The sequence below is a fragment of the Hipposideros armiger genome, unplaced genomic scaffold (assembly GCF_001890085.2).
Source record: "Hipposideros armiger isolate ML-2016 unplaced genomic scaffold, ASM189008v1 scaffold_10, whole genome shotgun sequence".
In the NCBI taxonomy this organism is placed as follows: domain Eukaryota; kingdom Metazoa; phylum Chordata; class Mammalia; order Chiroptera; family Hipposideridae; genus Hipposideros; species Hipposideros armiger.
The window spans coordinates 7,205,960-7,226,504 of record NW_017731360.1 but is presented as its reverse complement, the minus strand read 5'-3'; the positions used below and the strand labels follow the sequence as shown (position 1 = coordinate 7,226,504).

The 20,545-nt window shown below is 52.1% G+C and overlaps 1 protein-coding gene across 7 annotated transcripts in view; it reads right to left on the bottom strand.

Annotated features, from left to right (window-relative positions):
• Positions 1–1,553: 1,553 nt before the first annotated feature.
• The window catches only part of NKAIN1 (sodium/potassium transporting ATPase interacting 1), a 41,835-nt gene continuing 22,843 nt past the window's right edge, over positions 1,554–20,545 (bottom strand). For 2 of the 7 annotated variants that reach the window (XM_019657353.1, XM_019657410.1), the window contains exons 2-7: positions 8,589–8,726; positions 7,101–7,181; positions 5,616–5,813; positions 4,781–4,841; positions 4,096–4,177; positions 1,554–3,970 (exon numbers count right to left, since the gene is read on the bottom strand). In XM_019657353.1, coding sequence (XP_019512898.1) covers positions 3,961–3,970; positions 4,096–4,177; positions 4,781–4,841; positions 5,616–5,813; positions 7,101–7,181; positions 8,589–8,726 — 570 coding nt within the window. In that variant the 3' untranslated portion in view covers positions 1,554–3,960. Of the gene's footprint in view, positions 3,971–4,095; positions 4,178–4,780; positions 4,842–5,615; positions 5,830–7,100; positions 7,182–8,588; positions 8,744–14,465; positions 14,485–20,545 lie in introns of those variants that run through there. The other 5 variants (XM_019657394.1, XM_019657402.1, XM_019657373.1 and 2 more) reach the window with 5 other exon arrangements.

The following is a 20,545-nucleotide window of genomic DNA, read 5'->3' as shown; positions in this document are numbered from 1 at the left end:
ATGGTCTGTCCTACCTGATTATTCTAATGTGCAGAGGTTGCTGGGAGATGGCCCAGGATGGCAGGAGCTGGGGAGCTTCCCTGGGCTTGGTGGAAAGACCTGCTCGACTGGTTCCAGTGATTCATTTGGATCCAGGTATGCCTGACTCCTGCATTTCATGCTCATTATTATTGTACTAGCCCTTCCAAGTTTACACACATAGAGCTCATGGTCACACACGTACCCGAAGAATACACATTTACCCACGAGGTGAGAAACCCTGGGCCTATTCCAGACAAAACACTTCTTCCTGCTCCCCTCCTCCACCTTCTTGCAGCCCTGCCAGCTTCCTCTAAAGGACAGCTCTAATGGAGTAGCTTGTGCTCAAAATCCTTCGATAGTGCCCATTGCCACTACGTCAGGCTGATGCACCCTATTTTGACATTCAGGACTACAATAAGCTGGCTACAACTCCTTCCCTGTGGAAGGCAGAATAATGGCCCCCAAAGGTGTCAGCCTAATCTCTGGAACCTGTGAATGTGTTGCATGGCAAAAGGGACTTTGCAGATATGATTAGACTCTCAGAAGGGGAGATTTTCCTGGGCTATTTGGGTGGGCCCAGTCTAATGACACGAGTCCTTAAAAGTGGAGAGCCTTTCCTGGCTGTCATTAGAGAGGGATGTGATGATGGAGGCGATGTCAGAGAGATGCCATATTGCTGGCTTTGAAGATGGAGGAAGGGTGGCCACGAGCCAAGCAATGAGGGCAGCTTCTAGAAGCTAGAAAAGGCAAGGAAATGGATTCTCCCCTAGAGCTTCCAGAAAGACATGCAGCACTCCAGACATCTTGATTTTAGCCCAGTGACACCCATGTTGAACTTTGGTTAATAAATGTGTCCGGTTTTAAGACACTAAAGCTGTGGTAATTTTTGATAGCAATAGGAAACGGATCCACTCCCCACTGAAGCCTCCTCTAACCAGTTAGTCTCTGGCTAGTCTTACCTCAGATGCCATGTCTTCTCCGCCCTCCACACCTTTTTGCTCATGCTTTGCCCCTGTCTGGGATACTCAGAGAGCCTGTTCCCCCCTGAGCTCCTATTAATGATCGCCTTCCACTCTACACTGTCCTCAGCATTCACCCTTCTGCCTGCCCATCCTGTGAGCTCCCCACTAGACCATAAACTCCTTGAAGGCAGTGTCTGTGATTTATCTTCCTCTGGACTCCAAGGCCAGGAGTGGTCCAGAGGTTTGTACAATGGACCAGGGGGCATCCTTATGTAGAACCTCTGGTTCTTAGCCCCTAGCTGCATTAGGATCACCTGGGGACCTCTACGAAAACCCCAAATCTACCAAATCACTGTGGAAGGACGGGAGGCAGCTCCACATGTATTATTCAGAGATTTCCAACTTAAGTGGAAAAAAAAACAGGGAGTTGAAGAGTGAGCAGAATATGTTGCCATTTGTGTGAAAAAGGGGGAAAAATATTTACATAATTTAAAAAAGAACTGACTCTCTTTGGAATGGTATGAAAAATGAGTAAGAGGACATTACCGCCCCCACCCCCACCCCCCCCCCGGCCAGGAATTTTCTGAATTTCGTATTATAAGTACATATTGGCTGTATACAAAAGTAAATAAAAAATAAAAAAATAAAAATACTGATTCTGGTGTATCGCCAGAAAGGATCCAGGATGTTCTAGGTGGGGCACACGAATGTGTGTCTAAAGCACTGTCTGCCAGCTCATTCCCAAGTCAGGAACTGAATTGTCAGGAAGAGGGCAGAGCCAAAATTCAAAGGATATTTGGAAGCGTAAACTGAAAATGTACTTCATCAGAAAAATAAATAGAAAGCTCTCCAAGGGATTGTGAAGCCTGGTTTGAGGACCCACTCATTTAATCCCACCCCTGCATTTTATAGATAAGGAAAGAAGGGAGAGTGACTTGCCCAAAGCTACACAGCCAGTCATGAGGCATAGGCCAGTGCACCTAGGAATGTTTGAGAGTGACAGTGACATTGACCCCCAGGCCCTGCCAACCTTCATGCAGGGACCCTGCTGACTCACAGGGCAGGAGGACAGGAAGATAGAGAAGAAAACACCGTCTTTAATCAACCCACCTGCACAGAAACCAGGGGAACACTCCCTGCCTTGCAAGGTCCCAGTGAGAACTTGGTCCCCTTGCAAAAACCATCTTATAAAAACAAAAGGCTTCAAAGCACCAGTGGCTAAACCCCTTGATTAGAAAGGGGGTTGGGGAAGTGGGGGAGAGATGACAGCTGGCTGGGGGTGGGAGAAGGGAGGGCTGGAGGCAGGAGTTGGCCTAGTGGTGGGGCAGCAGCCAGGCAAGAAGGGAACCGTCCCTCTCTTGAGCTGTCCTCATCAGCTCACTGAGCTGACCACCTGGGACCTTGGTGCCTGTGGTGACCAGAGGAACTCCTGGGTCTGGCTCCTTGGCACAGCACTGCAGTTGGGATGGTGGTGTGGGGTCTTAGCTCAGGATATTTTGGCCTTAGACAGTAGGGAATGCTAGCTTGGAGGATGGAAGAAAGTGGTCACCACGGACAGGCTCAGGTGTGCAAACAGTTTGCACTTCCCTCTAGTTCCCTGGTGCCTCCTACCCTCCTTCCTAACCCAGGGTCACTCTGTTTCACAGACTGGGAAGCGAAGGCCCGATCCCCCGGCTCTTGGGCTCAACAGCCAGGGCATAGGCTGCAGGAGTGTCTGTGGAAGGAGGTGGAGAGAATGAGTTCTCATCTCTACTTGCTGTCAAGGAAAGGTGCTGGCCCACCACCATGAACCATACCCACGTTCTGCCTCTGGACATTGGAGTGGTCATAAATGCTAGTGATCTGTGAGCACTAGTGACAGGCAGTGCTGACCAGCACTTTTCCACTCTGAAATCATAGGTCTTCCAACTGGTGAGGTGGATGCAGCCGTCAGGGGTTAGTGGAGTTGCACAGGGAGTAAGGGATCATGGGTGTAGCAGCTTCAGGGACCTGGAAGGGGGTGTGGTGAGTTATGGTTCCCCTTTCCTGGAGAGAGCTTGAAAGGTTTGCCAAGGGTGGGCAGAAGCTGAGTCAAGAAAGGCTTCCCTGTGGGTCAGGCTGAATTCAGGGCTCTAGGCTCCATACATCTGGTTCCCAAAAAGAGAACAGGTATATTGCTTTAAGAGAGGTGTTGGCAAGCGGTGGCGGTGATATGTAGATGTGATGCTGATCACATGGGTTCTAGAGTGTCCAAGCTGGAAGGGGGCTTGAAAATGGAATTCAGAGACTATTTGGGTTTTAGAGGCTAAAACTATAGAAAGTACACTGTGTTCAAGGCGCCTAGCTGTGTGGCCTCAAGCAAATCGCTTCACATCTCTGGGCCTCAGTTTCCATATCTGCAAAATAGGAATTATAATCCCAGCTTAACCCAGGGACTTGAGAGTCAAATGAGAAGGCTAGAAAGAGCTCCATCTGCTAAGGTTTTTTTAAAATTATTTGAGGTGGGGAAACTGAGGGCCAGGGAGGGCAAGAACCTTGCCAGATGTCACAAAGAGAGTCAGTGATGGAGCTGCGATTAGAACCCAGGACTCCCGCTCCTAGTTCGCTTTCCCCAGAGCTGGTGATTGAGTGTGGTGAGATGGGGTGAGTCTGTCCGTCCTGCCTTTACTTTCTGGACAGTGGACAGGATGCTGGATGAAGGGTGAAGAGGAGAGGCTGGCGAAGGGAAGGAGGCTCCAGCGCACGCCAAGGCCGCCATAAAAAAAATACAAACCCCAGGATTCCCCTCCCTCATCCCGCCCTGCCCCGCCCCACCCCTGAAGTCCAGGCTGCTGAGGGGCCAAGTCCAAGTCCGCCACAGACCCAGATCAAGACGAGCCGGCTGCAGTTGGTTGGCGAGCCGCCAGGGGGCGAGCCTGCCCTCTTGGCCCGAGCTCGTGGCAGCAGCTGTCAGTCTAGCCACAAAGCAAGCGGCGCCGGGGTGGGCGCGGGGCAGAAGCTACCCGGACCTGCCGGAAACAAAGGTACGTTAGGAAAGTGGACCCCGAAAATACGGGAGTAGAGAGATCCAGCTGCCTTCCCCATCCCTCCTCCCCTTCTTCCCCACCCCACCCTGCTCCGCGCCACGACCCACGTGTACAGAGGCTGCAGTTGTAGATGCGACGTCTTCTGGGGCGCCTGGTATCCGTAGGAGTCAAAGCCACCGATGAAGTCAACTGCGGAAAGAGAGGTGGCACATGGTTAGGGATGGGCCTGTTGGAGGTGAGTTATGGGTCTTGAAAGGGAAGGATCTGAGGGTCAGACCCCATACAGGGGCTTAGGGGTGGGGCTTTGCTGTCGGATCCTGACGGATGGGCCCATGGGGGCTGAACACAGAGGAGCTCATCCAGGAGGGGGCCAAGGCCCTAAGAGGATAGTGAGCCTGGAGGGTGGTGCATCCTTAAGCGAGAAGACTCTTGGGGGACAGGGCTCGAGCCACCTAAGGGAGCAACCTTCGGGGGGAGGGGGGACGCTGGAAATGGGCGGTGCTTGCCAGCGGCAGACCTAGGGGAACGAGGCTCTCCAAGGGGCAGGGTCTAAGAGGGGCAGTTATGGGGCCAGTGCTGGGGCTGTGGACTTGGGCACATGGACGTCTGGGCCTCAGCCCAGAATGGGCTGGCTATGCAAACCCCCACCCACCCGTGCTAAGTCTTCTTCCCCGCACGAGGGGTGAACCCAGGGCTCCCTCCCGCCGAGCTCAGGCTCAGGCCCCTGTCCAGGGTGCTGAAGGTGCTGGGTGTTCTGGCTTCCCCACTTCCCTAGGGGCACTGCACACTCACAGCTGTCCTCCTCCTCCAGGAACACTTTGCTCACGTAGCAGGCGAACACAAAGCCGAACAGCTGGGGAAGAAGGGAACAAGGAGAGGGAAGCTCTTCCTCCACCCCCTGCCTGGCCCTGCCCACCCTGACTGGAAGGGGGAGGTGTGCTAAGATGAAGGCAAATCCGTAACAACATCACGTTCAAGACTGGGCCTTAAAGTCAAACATACTTGGTTCCAGTCTCCATTCTGGAAGTGTGACTTTGGACAAGTAATTCTTTTACCTCTTTGAGCCTCAGTTTCTCCAGCTGGAGCTGGGTAATACCTTACTGGATTGTTAAGAGGAAAGAGGATTATGTGACTTTGTATGTGTAAAGTGCCTAGGGCAGGGGTGGCCCTTCTAGAAATGGAACTGATCACTATCTTGGAGCTATTTTTTTTTTATTTTTTAGCTGAGCCATCCTGCTACCTGTTGGCAGCTCAGCGGCTGCTCAGCTCGGGCTGGACTCGAACCGCTGTTGCTCAGAGCTCAAACTCTTGAGCGAGCTCTTAACCAACTGAGCCACTCGGCCGGCCCGGAGCTATTCTTAATGTATTCTCACAACTCCATGAGTTTGATATTGTCATTCCTTCTTGTGAGTCAAGAAACAAGCTTGGAGAGAGCAAGTGACTTGTCCAAGGTCACAGAGTGGGTATATTGGAGATTTAAACCCAGGACTGAGGCAGGGGCGAAGGGAGGAGGTACAGGCTACTGAAACAGAGGCAGGCTGGTTCCGCCTTTCTGAACTAGGGCTAAACAAAGGGGTCTGTGGACTCCACTTCTGGAAATGTGAGGTGGGGGTACAGGAGGACTCACAGCCAAGAAGATCTGCAGGGCGCTGCTGAGGGCTTCGATGTAAGGATAGTCAAGCAGGCAGCCCGTGACAGAGATGACATGGTGGTCCTCCAGGGCCAGGCGGGAGTTCAGGACAGGTGTCACCAGGCAGCCTGGCCCATTCTCCATCCACCAGGAGCGGTGCAGGGATGTGTTGAAGGTCATGATGAAGTCCCGGTCCTGGGGGCAGAGGGGCCTAGGATACTGAGCTGGGGTTGGGGATGCTTCCCAAGTCCCAGGAAACTTTACGAGCCTACTTCACAACTGGGCTGACAACAGCCTCTTTCCCTGGCTTGATTTGTGGAGGGAATGGGGTGAGTCTGTATCTGCTAACCTACATTTGGCCAGTAGGTGGCGCTTGATGACCATGCAGGCCTCACTCTTCCATCAGCTATGGAAGAGGCCGGCGCTGACCAACTGAAACCCTAGAATTTCAGGGCTGGAAAGGACATTAACAGTGACAGGGAACAATTTCCCAGCCATTGGTGAAATCCTCGATACAGGCCCCTACATGGCCCAGTCAGCCTCTCTACTGCTCTCCCTGTGTGTGACCCTGGACAAACCTCTCCCCTCTTTGGTCCTCATTCTCCAGGGGCTGACCTAGATCAGATGTTATCATCCCTGCTGTGCATCCATGTGTTCATCAGTCCATTCACTCATACAGGCCTCTAACAAATATTCACTGTGTGCTGACCAGGTGCCAAGCACTGAGATGTGTGATCTCGTTTATCTCCCTCAACAACCATAGAAAGTTGGAGTTGCTCTTATCTGCATTTACTAGATGAAGAACCTGAAGCTCAGAGAGGGTAAGCTACTTGCCCAGGGTCACACAGTTAGAAAATGATAAAGCTGGGATTTAAATTGAGTAGGGTCAAGCTACAAAGCTAATGCTCTCATTCATATATTTTGCCTTCTTTATATTTGAAAATAGAAGTTATGCCCTTTAGGCTTGCTCTTCTCCAAGTTAAACAGTCCCACTGTCTTCGACATTTCTCCAGGTGACATGGTCTGTTCAATTTTCCCCCGAACAAACTCTACCTAATCTCTTTTTATTCTGAAACAATACTGATCGGCACTGGACTCAAATCTTGGTGTTCTAAGTGGTACAAAGTGCATGGGCTTTTCACCTCACTTGCACTGAACACATGTGGAGCCTAAGAGTAGCTTTCTGGGCCATCACATACTGTTGGTTTCTACTAAGCCTGTGATCAACTGGGACCCCAGTCCATCTTCAGTCAGACTGCTCTGCGGACTTAACTAGTCCATCATTTGTGTCTGAGAAGTGCAGAAGAAGCCAGAAACAAAAATGTGGGGTGGGGGGTGGGGGCACAGATTATTTGGGTATGGAGAAGGTCTCTTCAGGAGATGATGCCCCAGATCCACACCACACTGGGGGGGTGGGGGGCCTTGGGTGGGGGATGGGAAGGTCAGGCTCTGCTCTCTGGCACTGCCAGGCCTGAGGCTTACCTGGGACAGCTGTCCAACCTCCAGGTAGAAGCAGATGATAAACGCATTCCAGCCAACCCAGAGCACCAGCCAGGCTGCATACTGGAGAAAGCAGAGGTGGGGTCAGGGTGGGTGGGGCCTGAGGGAGTGGGTTTGGGGCGTGTCCATGGAGACAAAGCTCAGGGACTGAGGAGACCTTTGCAGGAAAAATTATGACAATACCTCACTCAGAGCACTTTCTAGTTTACAAACCATTTTTATATCCATCCAGTCCTTATAACAGCCCTGCAGGGAAGGTTATTGTCCTCTCTTCAGAGATAACTAATTTAAGGCCTAGAGGGATCTTTTTTTGCAAGATCACACAGCTAGGAAGAGGTAGGGCTGTCACTCAAACACAACTCCTCGGGTAGCTAATCTCATCCATTCTGCTGAGAAAACCACCACCAGACATGGCAAAGAGCTGGAGAGGAGCCGGCTATTTCCACCCAAGCACTATGCCTGCAATTCCCGTGGCCGCCACCTGGCAGACAGGGCTGTTCACACTGGTGCCTGAGGCTTCCTGAGAACTGGAGAGAAGGGTTGTTCTCTCATCTCTCAGGTGACAGAAAGCTCCGGAAGGGCCCTGTTCACCAGGCTTTCTGGGAGCTGAGCCTGTGAGAGGTGGGGAGAAGCCATAGAATGAGTGCGAGTGGGCTCTGGTGGTAGCAAGACATTGTGTGTCATTGCTATTATCGGTGTCAATCATTTATGTAGTAAATCCACCAAAAAGCCTTTTCCCTCAAGAGAGGCATGTGAATGGGTCACTGAGGAAGAGCATGGGACAAAGGTGATCTTAGCTGAAAACAGGAGTTTGACAGAGACCATCAGGGACCAGGGCTTGGAAAGAGGAAACAGGAGGAAGGAGCCAGGGACACAATCCATCCTGAAATGGCCACCTAGGCACCGACTTCAAACACACTCGCTGTTCTAGACCACATTCTTGGTGAACATCAAAGGACAAAGCCAAGCCTTTCTGAAGCAACCTGAGAAACTAAACAAGACACGGCGCCTTCTTCCCACTGGCTTTCAGGGGCAGCGTGGTGATGTGGTAGGATCCTTCGCTCTGGTTCTGCTCCTTATTAGCTGTGTGACCTGAGGAAGCCTCCTAACTTTTCTGAGCTTCATGTCCACATCTGGAAAATGGAGATGGTGCAATATTTCTTGCAGAGCTGTTATAAAGGTCTGATAGCATGCGAAACTCTTAGCAGTGTGCTCAGCACATGGTAGACACTCACTAAATGATATAGCTTGTTAATAGGTGGATTTTTCCCTAGGAAATCCTTTAGGAAAAATACTAGTCTCTGAGCAAAGAAGCACTGGGATTTGGGCATTCACACTGCTAGCCAGGCTGGAGGCAAGACAGAACAGGGGTCTGGGTGCCTGGAGTGGGGGACAGTTCTGGCTGGAGGAGTAGGGGCGATGAGTGGGGGTGAGAAGGGGTAGGCTTGGGAGGGGCCAAGGGAGCCGTACCAGAATGAGGTACCGGGAGCGGTACTGCACCGTGCCAAAGATGCCCAGGATGACCGCCATGATGTGCAGGAAGTTGGCTAGGATAGGAGCCCACTGGTAGCCCAGGAAGTCAAAGATCTGCCGCTCCAGCGCAGCCACCTGTGGGAAAAAGCAGACTGAGGCCAAAGTCACTCCCTAAAAAGGGAAGGGCAGGAACTCTTTGACCTTGTGGAGGAGGTGACTCCAGTTACCATGGTGATGAGGCACCGTGACATGATTGTGCACAAGTCTCAGAGCCATCCCAGCCCCACAGCACCAAAGGGATGTGGGAGGTGGGGGCAAATCTGTGGGGCTGAGGAGGGACTGAGCCTTGATCATCACTTTGGGGTGGGCTGAAGGGAGATGGGAACTAGGGTTCAGCACGCCTTCCTCCCTGCCAAGAGGCACTCCCCACTAGCAGCTCAAGTGCTTGCACCTTCCCCGTGTGGGGCTCTCACTTGGAGACAGGTAGAGTCAGGAACCAGATTGCCTCTCCCAGCCCACCCGAGCTGCAGTGACTCTCCACTCACGTTTCAACCTCCAGCCCCTTTATAACCAACTACCCATTGGATGGCTCATCATGGGCCTGAGTCACCTCTTCCAAGGCCCCCTATCTGGAGATTGCCCTGGCCTATGGGATCCATGGGCTGCAGAGAAAGGGATTTTTTTCATTCCTTATCCCTGAGGGACCTGTAGTAGTTGCAAAATTGGCCTCAAACTCTTCCTCTCCCTGTTACCAGGCTCTTTGGCAGTGCCCTCAGACACTAACTCTGTGCTTGGTCATGTGACTTGCTTTGCCCAATGGGACTTCAGCAAACTAGATGAGCGTGAAGGCTTGGAAAATGCTTGTGAACTGGAGTTTGCCCGCTTGCTACACTTATAACACAGAGAATATCTTGTGAAGGAGACTGAGCTGACCTGCTGGAGGATGAGAGGCCATATGGAGGGGTACTGAGGCACCCCAGCTGTGACAGCGACTCAACCATCAGAGTGAGGACATCCTAGATCATTCAGATGCTAGCCAACCCACCAGCTGACCATAAACACATAGCCCACACCAGAATAATCTCCTAGCTGACCCATAGAATCATGAGCTAAATAAAATGGTTCTTTTAAACTGCTACGTTTTGGAGTAATTTGTTATGCAGCAAAAGCTAACTAATATAGGACTCAATCAACACTCCCTTTCCAACAGCCCCTGGTTCAATCTTTCAGCTGATACACTTAGGATCAAAGGTGCCCTTATGATCCTAAGTTATTGACTGACCAATATCCCTTCCTCTGGTGACAGAACCCATCTCTTGTTTTGGAAGCTGCCCTCAGACACTCAGTTCACGTGGCCTGGGTGGGGCTGAGCCCACTTCTAACATCTGTAGTGGGCTTGTGACCCAAGCCTAACTTAATAAACCACACACAGCGATCTGTTCAAGGATGGGCATTCACCTTGTGCCCTGTTTCCTGAGAGTCACCAAAGCTAAGGGACAGAGACTGAGTGAGGGAGGAAGATGAAAAAGCAAGGAGCGCATCCCGTGACATTGTTTTAGGTCCGAGGTTCCAACCATGCCTAAAACTAATCCTCCCTCCTTGTACTTGTGATTTCTGTCACTTGCAACCAAGAGTCCTGACTAAAATAGAAAAGGAGAGAAGGGGAGGCAGAGGGAAGATTCTGATAAAGTGAGAAGATCCCAGGAGCCTTTTTCCTGGTAGCGAGGCAGGAGGAGGTGGAGCTGAGGCTACCACACAGATGGCAGGGCTGGGCAGAGACCCAGGAAGCTGCAGGCCCAACCCTGGCACCCACCCATCTGGCGCCAACCTGCCTGTTGTTGGTGACTCCCCTCCCAGGGCCCTGCAGATTATAAAGAGCTTTCCAAGTTCATCTCACACTGGGTACTCCTTGGCAGAATGGCAGAGCTGAGATCATTATCTCATTTTGGAGAAAGGCCATGAGGCTCAGAGAGGGAAAGTGACTTGCCCAAGGTCACACAGCAGGTTGGTGACAGAGCCAGGCAGCCATTCAGCTTTTCCCTGCCACCTGTCCCATCCTGGCACCAACACACAACCTTTCCCAGTTGGCACCGGGCTGGCAGTTAAGAGGTACGGTTCTGGTTGACAGTATGCCACTGAACCCTGGGTAACCTTAGGTAGGCCACTTTCCTGCTGGGTCTCAGGCTCCTCATCTACACAGAGGCCGCTGGACTAAATGACCTGTAAGGGCCCTTCTGGTTTTGACTCCAATGGCCTGCTGACCTTGGGAGAGAAACTCTGGATGTGTCAATGCCCCAGAGTAAGTCCCACATGCCTGCCCAACAGTCCGCTCCCCCTTTGATCTCCACACGCTTTGTGCTGCTTGCTCTGACTCAGCTCTACCCTGTCCCCTTTCCATGAGCCCTTCCACACCAGCAAATGTCCCTATAACTTCAGGTTCTCCCCTGAGGGGACCCCCAACCCCTTACATGTCGCACCCAAGGGTGCTACTTTCTCCATACTCTTCTCCAGTGACTCCGTTTCTCTTCTCTCACCCCATGTTCCCCAGGTCCAAAGGTGGGGCTGGTATCCTCTGGGGTCCCTAAGCTGCATGTAGAACTGTACAACCCTGGGGCTATGCCACCACCCTCTTGCGCTGCTGGCTTCTTCACCCACTGGCTGCTGGGTCTTGCCCCTTCTTTGAAAGCAAGTTTAATCCCTGCATCATACTGATTGACTTTGACATGTGGGGCCACCCCATCCAGCACCCCAACCTTTCAGTCTCTCTTAACTTCTCTTCCAGGACCTTTCCCTCTATTCCTCACCTTTCACCACCCCTTGGACTGTGTCATCACCTGTAACTGCCCTCCCTTCAAAGTCATCAATGTGACGGCCCCGCTCGGACCACCCCAGCTGGCTTCCCAACACCCTTCACGATGATGAGCCCAGTCCGGTGCATCAGGTCCCCAGCCCCCACCCCTCTACTCTCTCCCATTCCCTGGTTCTTCACATTGCAACTCTTGGTCCACTGGGATCACACAATCCCTCACTTCAACATCGGCTTTGCCTGTAATCCAAACTCTCATACTCCTCGGCCTTTCCATCACACCTGTCAGGAAAAGCCCACGTAGGATACACCCAACGAACAGTTTTCTCAGTGCTTGCAAAGCAGCCAAGCACTGCTGGAGGAAGCCACTCCATGGGGCAGACTGGGTCCACTGTATCGACAGATCCGGAATCATCGACTTCAAGAGGCAGCGGATGCTGTCCTACCACCCGACTGGCCTTCTCAGGGGAACGCACTCTCCCTGATGACTATTTCAGATCTTCTCACTGTCCTCTCCCCTCCTGGGACCCCTCCACCCTCGCTCTCAGGGAGGACCTGGTCTCCTTCTCCCCTCACTGCTATGTTTGAGGTACTGACCCTCCTCCCCGCAAGGCCAATGCCTTCCTCCTGGCACTCTGAACTTCATCTTTTCCCGTCTTACTTATCAGGAGCCCACACCACCCAGAGTTCCTTCTCTCTTGTAAACGCAACCTCTCCCCTGCTCAGGATTGTTCCCACTGGCTCTCCCATAAAAAAAAAAAAAAAAAAAGCTCCTCAACCGCCTCCAGCTAATGTCTTATCTATCTCAACACTCTCGTAGCCACAACTGTTTAAAGGTCTCCACGGCCTCCCTGCCCCTAGCTCCTCTGCCCACTTGCTACTACAATTTAGTCTAGTGGTTAGGAGCAGAGCCTGGGCTAGAATCCTGGTGCCACTGGTTTTTATACAACTCTGTTAAGGCAAGTCACTTAACCTCCCTGTGCCTCAATTTTCTCACCAACAAAATGGGAATGACCCACAATACCTCTCATATGGTTGTAAGAAGTGTCAATATTGTTTAAAATTAGTCCACTGCAGAACTCCCTGACGACTTGCCCCTTGCTTTTTCTATGGCACTTATCATCGACTAACATACTACCGACTCCTTATTAACTGTCTCCTGCATTAGAAGGCAAACGTCACGAGAGTAGGGGTTCCTGCCTGAGATCGTCACTGTTGTATTTCTAGTGGCAAGGGCAGCACCTGGCATGCTGTAGGTGCTCAAGTTAAACTCATTCTCCACCCTCCCTGGCCACTCCCAATTCTGGAGCAGTTCATCCTCCCCTGCACTCAGGCCTCTAAATATCAGCGTACCTCACAGCTAGATCTAGCCCTTCTTCATGCTCCACTTATCCCAGGAAACACATGCCCACCCGAGCTGCAGTGACTACTCACGTTTCAGCCTCCAGCCCCTTTATAACCAACTACCCATTGGATGGCTCATCATGAACTTAACATGCCCAAACCTGGTCCATTTCCAGGGTTCGGGGGCCCCATGATGTGTCCAGCTGCATGAGCTAGAAAGCTAAACTTTAGGTCCTTGTCTCCCTCCTGCTCCCTCACCTCCATGCCCGGCCGGTCATCAAGTCCTGGCGCTCTGACCTTAGGAATCTCTCACATCTGGCCACTTTTCTCCCTCCACTGTCTTCTCTCACCTGCCCATTGCCACCCCCCAGCCTACTTGAAGCCTAACTCCCTCTTTCCAGAGTGAAGCCTCCAAGAGGCTCCCCTGCTGCCCCTCCCCCTGCCCTTAGCTCCCCACCCCCATCCTTGATTATTTATTTATTGGGTAGCGCCAGCTGAGGGGGGATGCAGTTGCCATGGGAACCTTCAGCCTGGAGTCAGGGCTGCCTCTGTTCTCAGTAGGATGCTCTTGTCTGTCTAGACGCCAACCCCAGGAGCCTCACACCAGGTGGGGGAGTGGGGAGTGGGGGGCAAGGGATGAATAATGCAGATGAGCCCACACCAGCCCCAGGAAGCTGTCTCCCACAGGGAAGACAGCATGGACGGAGTTGGTCTTGGGGCCACAGAACCCATCAGAGGTCCCTTGTGCCTAAGCCCTTGCCAGTCAATTCTGCAAGTCAACTACTTTCATGGCCAAAATTCCAGCCATGTCACCGGGGACTTAGACACAGAAGTCAGGCTGTCTGGGGAATGACGAGGGGCCCCTGGAGTTTCTTAAGAATGGTTTGGTCCAGCCTGGTATGCTTTTATTGACTTTAGTTCACAGAGGGCCAAGTTGGGAAGAGCTCCCCATTTGGGATGAGTCGGATGTGAGTTCCATCCCCAGCTCAGTTCTGGTGTGATCTTGGGCAAATTACTCACCCTCTCTGAGCCCAGGAAAATGCCCTAAAGATTCAGACCATGCACATAAAGCTCTCAGCCCAGTGCCTGGCACAAAGTTAGTGCTCATGGCAACAGCCTTTGCTGCTTCTCCAAACTCAAGCCCCCCTTTTCCCAATGGATTTCTGAGGCAGCTGACAAAATTAAACTCGACTCAGCCCCTCATCCGTGAAATGAGGGAGTGGGACTGAAGCCACAAACGGCAGAGCTGTAAGGACCCCTGGAGATCCGTTAGGGCAACCCGTTCATTAGGGAGGTGAACAAGCTGACAACAGAGAGAAGCAGTGACTTGTCTAAGGGGAGGGTCTTCTCAGGCTCTCTGAGCTTTGCCCCCATCTCCAGGGTCCATCTAAGGTCAATGCCATTTGAATATGAATTGAAATAAACACCCAATGAGAGATTAAAAAGAGTACAGTCACACAGACCAGGTAGTCTTTGTCAGGATCAGGGAAGATGGGCCTTGTAGGGACTCAATTCATTGAACAAGTATTTCTTGAGCACCTACTATGTGCCAGGCCCTGTGCTGGTGTGTCTCCTGCCTCCGATAGCTCAAGTCTAGAGACAGATACCATAGTCCTCTGAGAGCTAATGATGGGGGCTTCTCTGCCAGGTTACCCACCCACTGTGTGTAGTGACCTGTGGGGTCTCCTTCCTACACCCCAACACACACACACACACACACACACAATTTTCTTTTCCAGCGCTCTTGCAGCCCTCTGCCTCTCTCTGTCCCAGTCTGGATCCTGCTGAAAAATGGCCAAGGCTATAACTGTTAAGAGAAAAAAAAAAAAGCTGCATAACAATACGATTCCATTTGTGTAAAAAAAAACAACAAAAAAACCTCACCCCCCCAAAAAAAAGAGAGACACACACACAAAAAGTGTGTGACTGTGAATGCAGAATCAAGAACCAGTGAAACATAACAGGGCGTAGAAATGGGGAGACGTCTGATTTGTTTTGTTTTGTTTTGTTAGCTGAGCCATCTCGCCACCTGTAGGCAGCTCACTGGCAGCTCAGCTCGGGCGGGACTCGAACCGCTGTTGCTCAGCGCTCACCCTCTTGAGCGAGCTCTTAACCAACTGAGCCACTCGGCCGGCCCGAGATGTTTGCTTTTAAATATATACATTTCTGTATTTTGAAATTTTTTACAACAAAATTTCGTTAAAAAAATGCTTTTAAGTGTTGATTCATCACTTATACCATGTAAAAGAGGTACTAGTGACTCAGAGGACTAAGGTCTCCTCTGATGTGAATATGCTGTGGGACCCTGGGCGGTTTTCTCCTCGGGGCCTCGGTGTTCTCATCTGTACCATGGGGGCCTCTAGCTATTGTATCACTATCTAGGCTTGGTGTTGCTGCAGCCTGTCTGCCCGCAGGGGGACTGGCCTTGGGGTCCTGTGACATCTCCTAAGAACCAAATGGCCCTTTCCCCCCAGAAGCTGGTGCCACCGGCCCTTGGTACAGCTTGTCCCCAGGTTCTGCCTGGATTATCACAGCCCTGCTTCTCCTGTCTGACTATACCCAGACCCATCACCACCCCTCTTCCAGGCTCTGTCAGCCAAGGGTGCCCTCTCCCGATAGCCCTCATTTGAAAACTCCCCTTTTATAGAGGGGGCTCAGGGCAGCCACGTGCGTCTCCTGAAGTCACTTAGACAGGAAGTGGCAGAACGAAGGTCTGAGTCATGGTCTCTGCAACCACCTGCTCTTCCCACCCACCAGCCATCTTCCCAGAGACGAGGGCACAGGAAGGGACAGAGCGGAGGTGGGGCAGAGTCTGCTCTGGATCAAATGGCTTCCCATGAGTCACCCAGCCTCCAACGGGCAGTGGTATAACAGCTAACATTTATCAATCTCCATGTTGGTGTCAGACACACTGTTCTGAGTACTTCACAGCTGTTCATTCATTCATTCTACAAACAGTTTTTCAAGTGTCTTTTGTGTGCTAAGTGCTGGGAACTCCGTGGTGAATAGAGACGCCCCAGCTCCAGTTCTCATGGATGACAGCCTTGCCTGTTCCTCCTCAGTGCAGATACGAGGACATCTGCCCCAGCCCAGCTATCAGGGGCCGTGGGAGAGCGGCAAGAAGACGGGCAGTTCTTTCCCATTAGAAAACAAAACAAAAGGGCCGGCGAGTGGCGCGTTGGTTAAGAGCTGGCTTGGGACGCCGGCTCTGAGCAGCAGGACCCCGGTTCGGATCCCAGTGACACTGCCCTCCACAGCTAAGATGCTGAACAGCAGCTCAACTTGGAGCTGGGCTGCGGTGAGTTGCTGGTGACGGAGTAGGCTGCAGCCCCTGTGGCAGTGGGTTGCCATGGGCTACCGTGTGTAGCCAGCAGCCAGCGTGAGCGGCCAGCAGCCTCAGTGAGCGGCCGTCCAGAAGCCGGCGGCTTATCTGCCTCGCCCGGGAAGAGCGCAATGATGGTGCCAACTTGGGCCAGTGAAGCAACGTCCTCCACAACTAGACTGAAGAACAAAACGACAGCAACTTGTCTGTTCCCCTTCCCCCAGTTCCCCAGCACTGTTCCGATCCCCGCAATTCCCCAATAAAAATCTTAAAAAAAAAAAAATTTCTCCCAGAAGGAGATCAATACTCTCTCTCAACAGGTCTTAGAATTGTAGAATCATTTATTGAGCACCTACTATATAGTATCCTCCATACTCACATCACATCCCTTACTCCTATCCCCATTGATAGCTAAGGAAACTGAGGCCCAGAGACATGAAGGGGCTTACCCAAGGACACATGGAGAGCTAAGGCTCCCACCAGTCAGTTTCGGGCCAAGTCCTCACTCTTCCTACCCCATGGCTCCCTGAGACTTGTTCCCGAGCCTGTTTGCATGCCCTGGCATTTGGGAATCTCACCCCTTACAGTCCTCCTGGGGGGAGCCTTCCTCTCTTGAGGGATAATCCCCCACCCCCATCCTGCTCCCTCCTCCTCAGGACAGCTCCCCATGCCCCAAAGCCCCTAGGCTACCATCTGTCTGTCCTCACACCCTCCTGCTGTGGCCCAACCCTCTACTCAGTCAGTGGGGCCTGGGGAGCTGGGGAGCAGCTGGTCACCACCTTCAGGGTAATTAGCCCTTGGAGACCAGCTTGGAGGTAGAGACCAGCTTGGAGATGTTAGGGAGGGCAGGGCCCTCCCCTCCCCCGCACACTATCTCAGAGTGCAGCCCTGGTCCTGTCAGGAGGCAGCCACTCAGGCTTGGCCTCCATCTCCATGGCAACCACACCCCAGTGACTACTGACCCATCCCCAGCTGGGGGGCTCCTCAGGCCCCTTCTGGGCAGATCTATCCTACTGCACCTCTGAGCTGGCAGTTCTATTAGAACAAGGGGGTTGCTAGTGGTCTAATTAGCACACATCTACATTAATTTGCATAGACTGGGCCTAGCAGCCTGGGGTGATACCAAGGTCAGTCTAAAATCAAAGGGTCCTTCCATCTCATGGGGCCTATCTCCTCATCCACCATCTGTTCCAAACCCATGGGTGCCACAGTGAGAGGGTGTGGGCAGTGAAGAGAAGGGCCTACAGGCCAGGGATTGTGACGCAGTCTCCTCCTCTGTAGAATGGGGACAGGATGTCTACTTTCCAAAGGTGTTGAGAGGACCAAGGGGTCTTCTCAATCATTCCCAAGCCCAGGCCTGCTCTGTCCCCGCCAACCCCCAATCCCCACTCCTGGAGCGCCCTGCTTTCTGACTATGGGGCAGGCCCAGAAAAGCTCACAGGAGCCCAGTAGAGCTCACCTCTTGCATCTGGGACTATTGTGCTACTCTCCTCCCACTAGGCCCTCCCCACACTAATTGGGTTCTGACAGGAAGTGGATTAGGAAGTGGATCAGGAGGATACCAGCTTCAGCCTTGCACCAACACCTCTGGGCCCTGTGCTGATGCACAGCCAGAAAGCATTTGACCTGGCGCTGGCCCTCTGCACCACCTATTCCAGTGCACCCTTTGGAAAACCATGAGAGGCAGTTTAGGGTAATGGGGCAGAAGGGGCGCTCCGGAGTCAGGCTGTTTGGGTTTATCATCTCTGTGCATCTCAGTATCCTGATCTGTAAAATAAGGATAAACAGTCTCCACAATTCCTGGAGTTGGTGTGAAAATTAAATGAGATAACGTATGTCAGGTGCCTGACATAGTAAGTGCTCCATAAATGTTCACTATTATCATTAAAATAATGAGTCTGGAGAAAAAAACCTGAGACCACCTGGTGGGTCAAGGAAGGGTTTACAGAGGAGGTGATATTTAAAATTTGGCCTCGAACTGACTATAATAATGAAACACTGGAAACACTCTAGAAAGACACACAGTAAATTACGGTCCCTCCACATGGTGGAACACAGCACAAGCCTTACAGCGAGGTGTGGGAAGAGAGCCACGCTGTGCCGCCACTTGAGCAGTACGATCCTATTTTTGTGCAGAAAAGGAAGAATCATCAAACTGTTAACTCTGCGGAATGGGATTAGAGGGGGTCTCTGAGAGTCAACCAGAGATATTTCTGTAAGGTTTTACATTGAGGGGTAATGCTTTCATAAGAAGAGAAAATAAAGAAGAAATTAATAGGGGACAAATACGTATGGGCAAAAACCCTGAGACGTGGGCGGCGTGACCAACCATCCCAGTTTGCCTGGGACTGTGGGGTTTCTCGGTGCAGCAATTTAAAGGATAAAACCTAAAAGTCCAGGGCAAAGTGGGGCAAGCTGGTCACCCCCAGAAGTGGGAGGGTACGGACAACTTGGGGGCCTGGGGAGGGGGGAGGCTCTGGATGGGTGAAGCGAGGGGTGGTAGTGTGAAGACCCGCGGCTGGGCCTCCCACTGGCCCCAAGGTGCCAGGGAAGGTTTAGCAGAAGGATCTGGAAGCTGGGCACTTTGCTCTCTGGCTGGGGGAGGGGGTTGGGCTGGAAGTGGGTGAGCAGGTGGAGCGGCTGAGCCTTCCTGGAAAGGCTGAGAGCAGGGCCCAGAATCCTTCTCCATCCATGCTCCGGGTCCCCCTCTCTCAGGCCTCCCACCTTCTTGGTGATGCCCACGCTGCCTCTGCTTGTGTCCCCATATCCAAACTGTTGGGGCATCCCCAGTCCCAGGCGCCAGAGGCCGAGACCCCCAGCAGGCTCTGGAGTGGGCAGCGAAGGCCTAGGGAGAGGGCACCCTCTAAGAAAAGCACTTCAGACAGGGATGGAGGGCAACACAATCCAGGAAGAGAAAACAGCCAAAGCCAGGCTCCCCCAGGAGATGCTGGCTGCAGACAAATGGACATTTGGATAAACATAAAGGTGATTAATCAGATCCCCCCATTAAGGACAATGAATGACACTATATAATTAAGTCAAAAACTGGTGGCAGAAAGCACATTAATGGAGCAGGCACTTAGGCAGGGAGAATTAATTAAGGAGGCAGTGTGAGAGTTTCAGGAGTGGCTATAATGATGGAAGTGGGGTGGGAAAGACCAGAAGGTAGACAAAAACAATTGGATGTTAACGTTGCCCAGCACGGGACTGAGGTCTAAGCAGTTACCAGCTCAGGGCCCGCCGAGTGGCACGTTGGTTAAAAACTGGCTTGGGATGCCAGAGGGCCACGGTTCGGATCCCACATATGAGGGCCAGTGACACTGCCCTTTACAGCTAAGATGCTGAGCGGCAGCTTGACCTAGAGCTGGGCTGCTGTGAGTCACAGGCAACGGCAGGTGGGTTGCCATGGGCTACTGTGTGTAGCCAGCAGCCAGCATGAGCGGTCAGCAGCCGCAGTGAGCGGCTGTCCAGAAGCCGGTGACTGATCTGCCTTGCCCGGGAAGAGCGCAATGATGGTGCCAGCTTGGGCCAGTGAAGCAACGTCCTCCACAACTAGACTAAAGAACAAAACGACAGCAACTTGTCTGTTTCCCTTCCCCCAATTCCCCAGCACTGTTCCAATTCCCCAATAAAAAAAAAAAATTAAAAAAAAAAAAAGATTGCCTGTTCCATTGTGGGCTATGCCCACCCGCAACTAAGACTGGACTCGGCACCTTGAGCTGAGCTGCCGCCTGGATGGCTCAGTGGATAGGGCGTGCGCTCTTAACAACAATGACTGCTGCATGGGATGGTGGCTACGCCCACCTGCAACTAAGATTGAAAACAGCACCTTGAGTTTAGAGGCCACAAGCTGCTGACAGGAAGCCAGATGGCGACTGGTGCCCTCCACAACGAAGATTGAAGAACAACAACTTGCCTGTCCCCTTCCCCATTTCCCCAACACTGTTCCCCTCCCCCAACTCCCCAATAAAATCTTTTTTAAAAACCCCAAACAAACAAAAAAACAAACTATGCACACATCTGTCATTATTAGGATAATAAACTCCTTGGTTTCATAGCAAGGTCAAGTTCTGCTGCTGTTCCCTGAGAAGCTGTGCAGTGTAGTCATTAAAAGTGTGGCCCGGGAGCCAGACTGTCTGGGTTTGAACCCTCCCTTTCACACTTAGTAGCTGTACGACCTTCAAGCAAGTCACTTAACCTCTCTGTCCTTTAATGTCTCCATCTGTAAAATGGGGATAATGATAATAGTACCTATCACAGGAGGTCATCATGAGGCCTAAATAAGGAAATATGTGGAAAATGCTTAGAAAACTGCCTGGCCCGGAGCCGTGGGTAAGAAGCCATGTTAGCTGTGATGACTGTTAACATACAGTGAAGATTCCGAGTCTGGGTGCCTCACATGTTCTGACGGAGAAGAGGCCACAGCCGCTGTCCCCGGTGTGCAGGCCCATTTGAGGCCAGGCAGTGTTTCCCACCCCCCAC